This window comes from Meriones unguiculatus, chromosome 8, assembly GCF_030254825.1.
Source record: "Meriones unguiculatus strain TT.TT164.6M chromosome 8, Bangor_MerUng_6.1, whole genome shotgun sequence".
In the NCBI taxonomy this organism is placed as follows: Eukaryota; Metazoa; Chordata; class Mammalia; order Rodentia; family Muridae; genus Meriones; species Meriones unguiculatus.
In genome coordinates this window covers 112843109-112856205 of record NC_083356.1, presented here as the reverse complement: position 1 = coordinate 112856205, position 13097 = coordinate 112843109, and the positions used below count along the sequence as shown (strand labels likewise).

The 13097-nt window shown below is 41.5% G+C and overlaps 1 protein-coding gene across 3 annotated transcripts in view; it reads right to left on the bottom strand.

The window, feature by feature from the left end:
• Pde1a (phosphodiesterase 1A) overlaps window positions 1–8078 on the bottom strand; it is a 256931-nt gene extending 248853 nt beyond the window's left edge. The window contains exons 1-2 of one of the 3 annotated variants that reach the window (XM_060390390.1): window positions 7843–8078; window positions 7267–7377 (exon numbers count right to left, since the gene is read on the bottom strand). In XM_060390390.1, the coding sequence (XP_060246373.1) occupies window positions 7267–7377; window positions 7843–7949 (218 nt within the window). In that variant the 5' untranslated portion in view covers window positions 7950–8078. Of the gene's footprint in view, window positions 1–7266; window positions 7378–7616; window positions 7811–7842 lie in introns of those variants that run through there. The other 2 variants (XM_060390391.1, XM_060390392.1) reach the window with 2 other exon arrangements.
• Window positions 8079–13097: the final 5019 nt, after the last annotated feature.

Sequence of the window (13097 nt, the reverse complement as noted above, 5' to 3'; positions counted from 1 at the left end):
GCACTCTACCATTGAACCAGCCTTCAAGTACTGTTTAAGATATAGTTCTTTCTGCTGAAGCCTTTGGTGCCTAGAAACTAACTAGTTTTTTCGTGACCCATTATAAATTTATTTGAGTAGCTATGAATATCGACATTTGCCTATAAGATTATCAGCATTGTTGAGCATGCAAGACCTATTCAGTAAAAGCCTGTCCTTTTATTTTATTTATTACAACTTATTCACTTTGTATCCCAGCTATAGCCCCCTCCCCCAATCTGTCCTATTCCGCCCTCCCTCCCTCTTCTCCCATGCCCCTCTCCCTGTCTTTTAACATTTTATAAAACATAAATTATTGTTTAAACAGCTTCAAGAGAGTATAGCTTAAAGGAGAAGCCCAAAAGATAACTTTCTTTTTATGCTTCTAATGACTCATGACCATTTTTGTGCCCTTTGATTTTCATTGCTGTATGTGTGTGTATCTTTGCACGTGTGAGCACATGTGTGGGAGTGTACATGCATGCGTGGGCACATGCATATGGAATCCCAAGACTGATGCTGAGAAGCATCCTCTATCGCTTCTCAACTTCAGCAGGGATTGCCGGTGTCATTTTTCAGGCCCGCTCACACACTAACAGGTTAGGTATCACTTTTTCTCTGTCTCTCTTGGAAAGTCTCCTGAGAATTCAACCATGAACACCCAAGTCCTTCCTAAAGGGACTTTGCTCCACATTCCCAGGCCACTTCTTACTGAAGGCCAACGCGCCTTTTGTAACCCAGCTTCTCATTTTTCTGCCGATTGTTTCCTCTGCTAGAAATAAGGCCGTGGCTAACAGCCACCCATGTGACTGGGTGTTTACTTGAATGAGTAAGCAAATGGTGAACAAAATAATGAGGTTTTACAGGCAAAAGTCAAGTTCAGAAAATTAATAACATTTGCATGTCACCTGACTAAGAAAAACAGATAATGTAAGAAATAAGAGATTGTCACCTTAACCCTTCCAAAACAATGTTTAGTCTATAGACATAATGAAATGTTATCCTAAAGTTGGGATTTATAACTTTCAATATACACTCTAACATAAGAATAGTGAAGTGATTTTCTCCGAATCAAGTTAGTCTCGTGGCTAAAATACAAATTTGAAGGAGATTCGCTTGATTGCTCCATCAAACAGTTGCGTGCTTAACAATGTAAGAACAAAGGGCAGAGTTATCCACAGTCCCCAAGAAACGTTCTCCCCTAACACTTGAGATTTAATGCACTGGAGGGCGAGAAGAAACTGACGGGCATGTAAGCCAGGTAGGATAGAGGTACAGGGTCATCCAGCGGCGCAGGACTGAGACCACCCAGCTCTGATGTGTCATAGACCACAGCTCTAGGGATCAGCTCTGCACTGGGGTGTGGAGGAGAGGAGGCGAATGGTGATAGTTATTAAGCAGCACTGCTCTAGTGTCTTGCTGCTGCTGTAACAAATTTGTCCCAAAACCCAGTATCTTAAAATGCACACATTAAAGTGTCATCATTTGGAAAGTCATAAACCTGACATCCATTTCCACTGAGCTAAAGTCAAGGTGTCAGCAGGACTGCGCTCTTCCTGAAGACCCTGGAAGACTTCACAGTCCACTCTTGAGGCCTCTGTGCTCCCAGAAGCATGGCTTGTCTCCCCCATTTTCAGTGCTGGACTCCACAAGCCAGCCCTTTTCACGCTGCTTCACTCCAATGCCCTCTTCTGCCTGGATTTCATTATTAAGAGGTTCTGGGACCACACGGAGACTGCCTGGGTGATACAGAGTAGGAGGCCTATTTGTGAATCCGTTACTTAGCTCCTTCTGCTGCCCTAATCATTCTAGGTAAGGTAATGTTCACAGATACTAGAGATCAGGAAATGGGTGAGCCTGTGCTGGGACCCCGCCCAGTGACAGTGAGATCTGGGGACGCTTTTAGAAGCGCCTTTTAACCTCCTTTTTTGATGATGTTTCTGGATAACTATTCTGAGATTTTTGAAAGGAATTGCTTCTTTGTTTTAGGAGAAAAAGTGAATATTATCTTTTAGGTCAACTAACCCTGTGTTCAAATTCATGCTTCACCAGGTACATGTAACTAGTTTGGGAGACACCTCTGAGAATCCTTTATAGAGACAGTGAAAATCCTTTATAAGATCGTGAGGCTATTACATCTTCAGAGTTCTAGCAACCAGTGCATGAGAGACATGTTTGGTTCTCTTCCATCTTCTCCATTCCTGTTCTGGCTATGAATTTGTCTCCAACCCTCCAACTTTGCTTTAAGCAATCTGGCTTATTTTATAACTCTCTACTTAGAATCAATCCTGTGCTGGGTGTCGGAAACCCAAGAACAAAACAAATAAATTAATCTCGGTAATTGAACTCAAAAGCCATGGTCTGTAAGAGAAGACAGATTTTGGAATGGGAAGTAAAGTTTAGGTTATTTTATGAACCAAAACCAAACTAAAGTTGGGAAGAATTTTCAGTGTAAGTAAAATTTCCGCAGAGATGCTGGGTATTTCTTAATAAGGTCTCTATTGGCACTAAAGTAGAACACATTCTCCTGATGAAGGACCAGCCTGAGTTCTGTAGGAAATAGTCTTATTGGTCTCTGCTACATACTAAATGCAGAAATAATCTGAGGTCACTACATGGAAACCGCCCTTTACGGTCATGGGAGCAAGAGCAAAGTTGACTGGCTGCTCAAAGATGTTTATTAAAATCAACAAAGGCAGTACTCAGCCTTTCTTAGAGTCAACCTCTGATCTGGTTGGGAGAGAGTGGGAAAATGGAGGCCTGAAAGGGAGGACTCCTAACATGGAACAGGGGGACAGAGAGCTGTGGGTGATGTTGAGCCTTGAAGTGCAAAAGGGAGTGGCTGTGAAGGAGGTGAAGCAGGAGATTTAACACATCGTTTTTCCTTCCTCATCTATGAGGCTGCTTTACCTCAGAGTATAATCCCAGCTCGCCACAATGGTGCTGCTACCTCTTTCCAGCTACAGTCTTGGACTGTTAAAATGTGCTGCTCTTGCATCTTGGAAACGGGGCCAGAGCATCTTCCTGTGAGGACTGTACATCAGCCTGCCTCCTTTAGCAAATGAGTTCATTAGAATTGAAGAGCAATAGAGTTTTTCCATCCTCATTCACTTTCTGCTTCCCTACAATTCACCCTTCGCTGCTGATAATTAAGGTTTTTCATTAAAGCAAAAAGTAGAAGAGGCTCAGCTTGATGCTCTTCATCTTCATCACAGGCACAATGCCACATTTGAATATCTCCACATTTGTAAAGATAGGAGAGACAGGTAACATCAGAAATCTGACCTGAAATGATTGTTAAAAGTCTGGCTGGTTCTAACACTACACTCATAAGAAGGAGCCAGCAATAATGTCCTCTGAAGGAGTGAGTGTTTCCTTTTTGTAGATAGTTTGTGGTTTTTGTTCAACTTCGCTTCTGTTGAACGACTGAGTGAAATAATTCACTGGGTAAGTTTCTTTAAAAACATCACATGATTTTCGCCTAAAACTTTTCATGATTGGGTTTCTGGAAATGCTTTACGCTCTTAGGCTGGATCCTTAGAGCCGTGCAAGGCCCTGGCTTGGAAAAGCAGCGCCTTTGCCCCGCATGACTGCAGATTCCAGGGTAGGAGAAAGAAGTTTTAGTATCAAGACATACAAAAATGGCATCGTTTTCAAAATTAAAAAAAAAAAACAAACAGTGCCACTAATTCAAAGAACACAAAACGTTCAAATCAACTTTTCACACAAAATGCCTAAGTTCTCGGTCTCTGCAAAGCCCCATGAGTAGCTTAGCTAACTGTCTTCATTCAGCTTGAGGTTCTGGAATCACAAGGAACTTCTGAACGAGGAATGGAGCCTGCTGCTGGAATGGTCTAAGAATTGGGAAGAGTTTTCTAGGCTCTGAGCTATTAACAACTTACGGATGAGTATATGATGAGTTCAAACTACAGCTTCACGAAGGACCTAGTGTCACAGTAACTGCTAATGTTTCCACCATCAAAGGTGATGAGTCATGTGTGGATGCTAAATTGTCATTCTGAGTGGTAGCCAATAAATCAAAAATGGTGAGAAAAATGTTGACTGTAAGATCAGAAGAAGAAGGCATGGGAGGGTCTTTATGAGAATGGAGATAGGAAACGATTTCACCTTTGCTCTTAAAAGGAATAAGAAACTGGAGTCACATATGCTGATACGGTTTTTCAAGTACTGAGTGGAAGAAACTTAGGAAGATTAATGGATGAGGTTGAGATGGTTCTGTCGGCAACCTGCTTGCCTCATGAGCACAAGGACCCGAGTTTACATATCACCAACACAAATGAAAAAAAAAAAAAAAAAAAAAAGGCCCAAGGCTGCCTGCCTGTAATCCTAGCACCGGGAGGCAGAGAGAAATGGATCCAAGTGGTTTGGTCACCAGCCAGTCTAACTAAGTTACCAAGTTCCAAGTTCAGAGAGACCCTGTCCACAAAAAGCTGTAAGGTAAACCAGGAAGATACGCGCACACACAGACATGCGTGCATTCACACGTGTATGCATTAACACACTTGCACACGCCGGCATGAACACCACACACACTAAAAAGATTAATGAAAAAAATGACCGAAGTAGTCTGGAAGAACTAGCACTTAGTTTTAATTAGCAATGCTTTTCACAAGTGTGTTACAAAATGTTTAAAGTGTTTCTATGGACTCAAAGGAGTGTACAAGAACAAGGTGTGGTGGTTTGCCCTGCAATCCAAACGTTAGAGAGAATTAGGCCATAGAATTATATATATTCAGGGAAAGCTGGGCTATATGACAAAGCTATATAAGAAACCCAGGTGTCTAAAATATTATACTATATAAAATTTTCTGTGAAAGACTCCCCAAGTATCTGCCTGTAGTGACCTGTGTTTTCCGTGTTACATGGATAAACATTTCATTTATTTTCATCTCCACTTGGATTTAACCTAAAAATGTACTTATTGTTAGCCAAATTAAAACTAGATAGGCTGCTGAAAAATATCAATGAATTTATAAAGTTAGACATAATAAATTTAAATCCTTCCAAAATAAATACCAAATGGCCACGATTCCATCTATTTTATCAAAAATAAAAATAATAATTTCAAAATTGTTTAGTAGCATTCATGAGCATGAGGATTTTCATTGCCAGCCTTCAACAGTGGCATCCAAGGAGCAATCCTGATGAGGTAAAATTCTGCTTGACTCAATACTGGGTTTTAAAAAGGTGAGGCATTTTCATCAAGGGAATGGGGAGTTCCCACACCACTGCATTGAAAGCAGACTACACAAAAGACCATAATTAAACAATTTGCTTGTCATTAGTCATGCAGATTTTCAACTTAGAGCTTCTTGCTTTGACAAGCCTGAACTGGAATACTGAAAATGTCTAAGTCAAGGTACAAGGAAAAGTGATAGAACCAAAGTGCAAATTTCTTCATGCTTGAATAGAAGTGCAGTGAGTCACTTCCGTCAGGAAGAATGATTTTAAAAATCAAGCTGGCTAGAGGTCGTTAAGTGGCTGTGTAGCGGCAGTTTCAAGCAGCACAGGGTGTGAATACACAGAGAGGCTCTACTCCGCTACTCCGCTACTCCGCTCCGCGGCCGAAGGACCACATCACCCGCCTCTGACACTGGTACCAAATGGCAAAGGGAAGAGTCAAGTAACTTTTCTCAAAAATGCTGGGAAACACAGAATCGATTCTTTGATTGTTTGAAGACATATGCGTAAAGTCACCAGTGTCCATCCTTACGAATTGGAGTGTCTACAGAAATACAATACACCAAGAGCCAACCAAACATCCTGTCCTGGAAAGGAAGAACCTAAAATGGGTGGTGATCTCAGTTACAGCTTCCCAGTGCAGCGGAACATCCCCTCCTTAGGCCAGAGCACAAATCTTCTGATGACTGCTGACGCTTAATTTGCATCTATGTTAATCAGCTGTATGAACTCCTATTTGTTTCGACGGGTTTATTTGTTGCTCTAGAGAATTTGCCTTCTAAATCTTCAATGGATCTTTGGAACAGATTTCTCTAATTCACTCAGATGCTGTAAATAAATATAGCTTCCTTTTTAAAAGTTATTCTCTGCTAACTTGTTTACATTATTGTGTGACTTTATATGAGCCACTTCAGTACCATGGATTGCTTCAAAGTAATGAAATGTATATACATACACACACATACCAAGAGCACTGTTTAATTATACAGGGAAAATTCGATACTTGCAAGTGGAGAAAAGTTGAGAGGATTTGGACTTCTAAACAAATTTGACATGCTTGTTCTTTATGAAAGCAGTGACATCAGGCTTACTCATAGCTGCCTTTCATGAAACGTGTGTGAACATTCACCATGGCTTCTTGTCCCCGGAACACTGCAGCCCTTCAGCTGTCTTTGTAAGGCTAGTGCTCCACTTCATATTGAGATATGGTCATGCACTAAGAGATTCCAATAGCCTATAAATATTCATGTTTTCATCCGGATGGTAAATCAGATTTTACAACTGTGATACCATCCAAGTTAAGCACATAAACAGTGCTGGGCTGAAACACTGGCCGGAACTCAACCACGCTGATGGGGTTGGTGTGGAGGTGAAGAGCAAGGTGATGACACCGGTATCAAAGTTGGCTCAGGTAACTGCAAGCCACGCTGCCCATAATTGCACATGCTTCTGTATTGTTTAAGAGCCCTGGTCGGTATGCTGGAAGCAGTTCTGCACTTTGCTGCTTAGTGAAGAGCGGAACTGATTAATTTGAACCAGAGCTCTAATATGCTTGATATGCTTTTCATCTTGTTTTTCCACATTAATAATTTTCTTATTAAAACCAGCAAAGAATAAGCACAGAATAAATGTTATTTATTATTATATTAATCCTGTCTTTGCTTTACAAAGAATCTTATTTCTCTCTTTATTTACCTGAGAGAAATAATTCCAGTGAGGACTAAGCAAGCTGCTTTCCTAGTCCCTCCTCTGTATCTAAAACACACGTCTAAACACATTACAGTGGAGAGAAGCAGCCCTGGAGTGCAAACGAGACCTGATTTAGCAGCGCCTTAGCTTACTTCATACGAAACACACAGGTACAGAAAAACTACTCTGCTTTCAACAAGTAGCTGAGGTGGGCACATTTCAGACCTCAAGAGAACCCTTTTGCAAAGGAAACCCTGGCTCTCAAGGTCAGGTAGCACTCACGATGATGCGCGTTAATGGTCAGGTATTTGTGGCGGTGGGGGAGCATCACATAAGAGCAAGCTAGAGCGTACTCACATTGCTTTCAGGCGTTGCCACATCTTCTCCGTCCGTTCGCCAGTGAGATACTGGTAAGTGGCGTTTTCCAGTTCTTCAATGTCCGTGTCAGTCGACCCCATGATGCTGTTCCTGGGACAACACAGTTGCAGTCAGTTTCGGCAGCTAGAACAAGCATTCCTCAGAACTCAAGCGCTACCGGCAGCATCTCCCAGCTCTCAGAACAGCTGAGAGGCGCAGGGCTGAGCGCAGCCTCCGCCAGAACCGCTCCCGACTTTGACAGCCCTGAGCCCTGCTCCCATCACCAGCCCCCCCCCCCCCCAAGCAGCCGGCAGCAGAAAGCAGCTGCTGCTGCTGTCCTCCTGACCGACCGCTCAGGCTGGCCCCAGCCGCTGATCTGTCACTGTTGCGAGCCCAGCAGCACCTCACAGTTCCCACAGTTCACGAGCTCAGTTGTGCACGGGAGAAACGTGAATGACTTTCGCGCTGAGTTCCTCCCCAGCAGCTGGAGGAGGGCAGCATGCAGGAAGAGAACGCATGGCAGGAGCCCGTACCGGCAGCACCACCCGAGAAGAAAGTGCCTGTTTAAACACCCACCGAGGCTTTTGTCTCCTAATTGATCTGGAAGCGACACTTAAAAATATAGCATGCTTCCCCAACAAGCGCAGCCGTGTTAATGACAAACACGGAGAGAAAGCACGCATGGAGCCGCACAGAAGCCAGACCCCAGAGCTCCACAGGTTGTTATGGAGAGGGTATGTCCACCAAGTGATGCTGTCATAGTGCTTATTCACCCTCTCCTAGCAACTCCACACAGTGGTAACTGCCAATTTAACCAGGCACGGCAGCTGCTTTCCGCCAGCTCTGGGAACCCTCCGAGGATTAAAAGCTAAATAGAATGAAATGAGTGTGAATGCATGCGCGTGCATGTTGAAGGCAAAGGGACTGTGCTTGCGTGTGTGTGTGTGTGTGTGTGTGTGTGTGTGTGTGTGTGTAGACAGTGAGAGGAGAGATTAGAGAAATTAACGCTGCGGTGTTTGTGCATGTCAGGAGAAAAATGAGAGAACGTGGACATCAAAGGAATCAGAACTGATTGTCTGCCAGGCTTCCAACACATGGCGAGCTTTCTTCAAAACAAGCACTGATTCTGAGCAGAGCTTCATAATATCTGTTGCTCTCTGCAAACTGCTAAGAAAAAATATCCCCCAAAACATTGTCTCTTCTTGTTTAGAGACCCACATGCAGTTTTGTCCATTCACCCGTGAAGGCTTGCCTGTTGCCCAGTATCTTGAGGCTTCAGGTATCCAAAGACAGATAATAAATAATATCTAATATTCGGTGAGAATTTCAATGTGTACGCACTGTTATCACGACTTAATACATAAAGCCTTTTTTAAAGTCTTTATTAATTAATTAATTAACTCAATTTACATCTCTGTCATAGGCTCCTCCCCCTTCTCCTTCCAGGTTCACCCTCCTTCCTGCATCCCCTCTCTCCTATTCCTCAGAATAGGGAGTCCCCCTACCCAGACACCCCAGCTCATCTATTCACATGAGGACTGAAGTCATTTTCCTCCCCTGTGGCCTGATAGAGAAGTCCCATCAGGGGGAAGTGACCAGAAAGCTGGCAACATAGTCCATGTCAAAGATATCCCCACTCCCCTAACTAGGGGGCCCACGTGAAGCCTAGGATGCCCAATGGACTTATCTACCTCCTTGGGGTCTGTGCATTGTAGTACGTCTATCCTGTACTAAATGATTAAAATTTGCTAATAAGTGAGTATATACCATGTGTGTCTTTCTGGGTCTGGGTTACCTCACTCAGGATGATCTTTGCTAGTTCCATCCATTTGCCTGCAAATTTCATGATTTCCTTGTTTTTAATGTCCGAGTAGCATTCCATTGTATAGATGTACCACAGTTTCTGTATCCAGTCTTCAGGTAAGGGATATCAAGGTTGTTTCTAGTTTCTGGCTATTATGAATAAGGCTGCTACGAACATAGTTGAGCAAATGTCCTTGTTGTATGGTGGAGCATCTTTCAGGTGTATGCCCAAGAGTGTTATAGCTGGGTCTTGAGGTAGTTATTCCCAGTTTATCAATGGGATCTCTTGAAACTGAAAAGCTTCTGTAAAGCAAAGTTTGCTACCAATAGAATGAAATGGCAGTCTACAGATTGGGAAAAGATCTTCACCAATCCTACATCTGACAAAGGGCTAATATCAAGAATATATAAAGAACTCAAGAAATTAAACACCAATAAACCAAATAATCCAATTAAAAAATAGGGTACAGAGCTAAATAGAGAATTTTCAACTGGGGAATCTCGAATGATGAAGAAGCACTTAATATAGGATAAACTTACTAAAATCCATAGTTCTAAAGAAACTAAACAACAAAGAGGCTCCTACAGAAGATGCTTAATCTTCATTCAGAAGTGCAAATGGGATAGATATCTGAAGTGACTGAGAAGGCAGGGAACAGGACATGAGCCTACAACAGAGGGCCTCTGAAAGACTCTACCCATCAGGGTATCAAAGCAGATGCTGAGACTCATAGCCAAACTTTAGGCAGAATGTAGAAAATCTTATGGAAGAAGGGGGAGAGAGAAATATAGGAAGGGAACAGTAGCTCCACAAGGAGACCAACAGAGACAAAAAATCTAGGCCCAGAGGGGCCTGCAAATGAATCAGCTAAGGACCATGCATGGAGAGGACCTAGACCCCATGCTTAGGTATAGCCCATGAGCAGGTCATTCTCCATGTCAGTTCCCTAGTAAGGGGAGCAGGAGCTGTCTCTGGCATGAACTTGGTTGCCTGCTCTTTGTACACCTCCCCTGGCAATGAGGACTTATTAGGCCACAGAGAAAGAAGATACAGGCAATCCTGATGAGACTTGATGGGCTAGGGTCAGAGAGAAGGGGAGGAGGACCTCCCCTATCAGTGGACTAGGGGAGGGACATGTGGGGAGAAGAGGAAGGGAGGTAGGACTGGGAGGATATGAGGTAGGGGGCTATGGTGGGGATACAAAGTGAATAATTTGTAATAAATAATAAATAAATATAAAAAATGCTTAATATCCTTAGTCATCAGGGAAATGCAAATCAAAAAGATTCTGAGAGTCCATCTTACACCTGTCAGAATGGGTAAGATCAAAAACTCAAGCGACAGCACATGCTGGAGAGGATGTGGAGAAAGGGGAACCCTCCCCCATTGCTGGTGAGAGTACAGACCTGTACAGCCACTTTGGAAATCAATCTGGTGCTTTTAAAAAGTCTTACAAAAGATGTTCTAAGGTAGGTAACATTCTTAACCGTTGAGGAACACAATGTTCTAGGTTTGAAAACCTAGTCTTTAAAGTGGGTGCGGTTGCTTTAGTGGAAGAGAAACGTCCAACTGAGAAAAGCATTCTCATGCAAAAGTCACTGATACCTTCTAATATTCAAAGCTGCAATATGAATATACAATACACATTTGCACATGAGTCAGAAAATGCCTTCTGATTTAGAAAAGAAAGGGTGTTAACTCAACCAAACTTAATGTATCAGTTTCCAGACCCCTTTCCACACTCAGACTTAATTCTTTGAGCGGCTGTCCGAGTTGCCAAAGCAGAGATCACCAATTTACCTTTACTAAACCTGCATTCATTGTCTTATACACAGTTATTTAGTCAACTTCTCCCTAATTTTTCTTTAATGGATAATGAGCTCTATTCTCTAAGATGAATCATCATTCAAAATATTGATGAATGCTGTTATTATATGTGGCTTAAAATATCAAAGTATTTGAGCGTTCAACACCTTTCCCACCAATAACTTTCTAAATATGCCATAAGATCCCAAGTGTTTCCAGAGACCAGTTTGCTGATACCGTTGCAAGGAGTCAAATGAGGACCCTGAGGTCTGTAGGGAGTCTCAGCCTTTGTCACAACCTGTTTGCCCTGTTGTCTTCACTACATTAACCCTGCTGTATCCTGGTGTTCAGGATAACAGGGTACGCTGATTGAGTGATTCAGTACAAAAACTGGGCAGCTCTTTAACTAAATGTTTCATAAAATAAAAAATGTTAATGATACTCCAAATAGAGCAGCCCATTGTTTAAATCTTTGGCCTAGACAGTTTTCAACCTTAATAGCAAAATGTTCTCTCTGTTAAAGTACAGAATAAGAAGCATTGTTTTAATTTTTTACTAATCTTCAAGTGCATTAATGAAATAAAATTGCAACAAATCACACTGAAAATATCAACGGAACATGAGAAATAGTGTTCAACTTTTTTCCAATGAATGTATTGAGAAATATTGATATGCTCTGTTTATGAGCTTACACTAAAATTTAAAGATTCCTAAAAAGATGAATAAGGTCTGGATGGATTCTTATAAGTCAAAGTATCTTGATCACAATAGATCATCTACTCTTTGCTCTGGGGAGCAGAGAAAACACACTGAGGATAAAACAAATCAGAACTGGCTCACATCTTACCTCTTATGCAAGTCCTTTGTGCTCTGACTCTATTTGGGGCAAATTATCTAGATGAAAATTAGTTCCTTCAATGCCTCTGCTCCCAGTGATTTATCAGGAATGGTGACAGAAGTTTCTAGATTGACTTTACTGTCTGCTGGCACCAAAGCAACATTCAGTAGATTCTAGATCCAAAGGTCCTGGGCTAGATTTCCTGTTCTTTCACCGAAAGTGTTATATGAGTTTTTTCTGAGTTATTATTCTGTGTCTCTTCCTACGTGTGAAAATATCATCATTTTCCTCATGGGTCTGAAATAGTAAATAAGTTGCTATACTTAGTGAATTAAAATAGCAAATAACACATAACAACTGCTTTATGATTATGACCTTTTGTTATTGTTAATACAGTTTTATACTTTATTATTTTTTCATTTATTTTTTAAATATTACAATTTATTCACTTTGTATCTCAGCTGTAGCCCCCTCTGTTATTCCCTCCCAACCCCACCTTCCTTCCCTCTTCTCTTCCCATGCTCCTTCCCAATTCCACTGAAAGGGGAGGTCCTCCTCCCCTTCCATCTGACCCTAGCCCATCAGGTCTCATCAGGACTGGCTGCATTGCCTTCCTCTGTGTCCTGGTAAGGCTGCTCCTCCCTCAGGGGAAGTGATCAAACAGCCAGCCACTGAGTTCATGTCAGAGACAGCTCCTGCTCTGGTTATTAGGGAACCTGCATGGAGACTGAGCTTCCAGGGTCTACACCTGAGCAGAACCATGCATGGAGATAACCTATGCTTGCATTATTTATATTGTATTTATCTATCAGGCTTACTAATAATAAACCTTTCCCAAATCATTTGGTATGAAGTATTTGGGGATGATGTTTACTTTGCTTAAAAAGTATATCCTTATTTATAAGTAAACTAATTTTAATTATTTGAAGCAAAATTGGTTTTCAGTGTAAGACAACATATGATAAATGCTTCAAAAATAATGTGAAGCTTCCAATATTATAGCCAGAAATTAAGTAATAAATATAAACTGCAATATATTCAGAACAACCAATCTCTGAAAGTGTACCACTTAAATATTATTTTTGTAACAATTGTACAAATTTATACATTTGAAAGAGAAAATTTTAAAGACTGTGTCAGATTCATGACTCTTACTTGGCAATAGAAGCTATACACATCATTCCAAGTAGGTGAGAAAAGACTGGGAAGAAATGAATTTATGTTATATCGAAAAGCCATACAGACTGAAATATGGCTCCAAAGAAATGTAGATTAAACTCAAGAATTTGAACAAGCTAAAAATATTATTTCATTTACAAAACATTATTTTATGTCTCCTTAAACTAAACTTTAAAGTCACCATATAAAGCAATGGGTCTTATT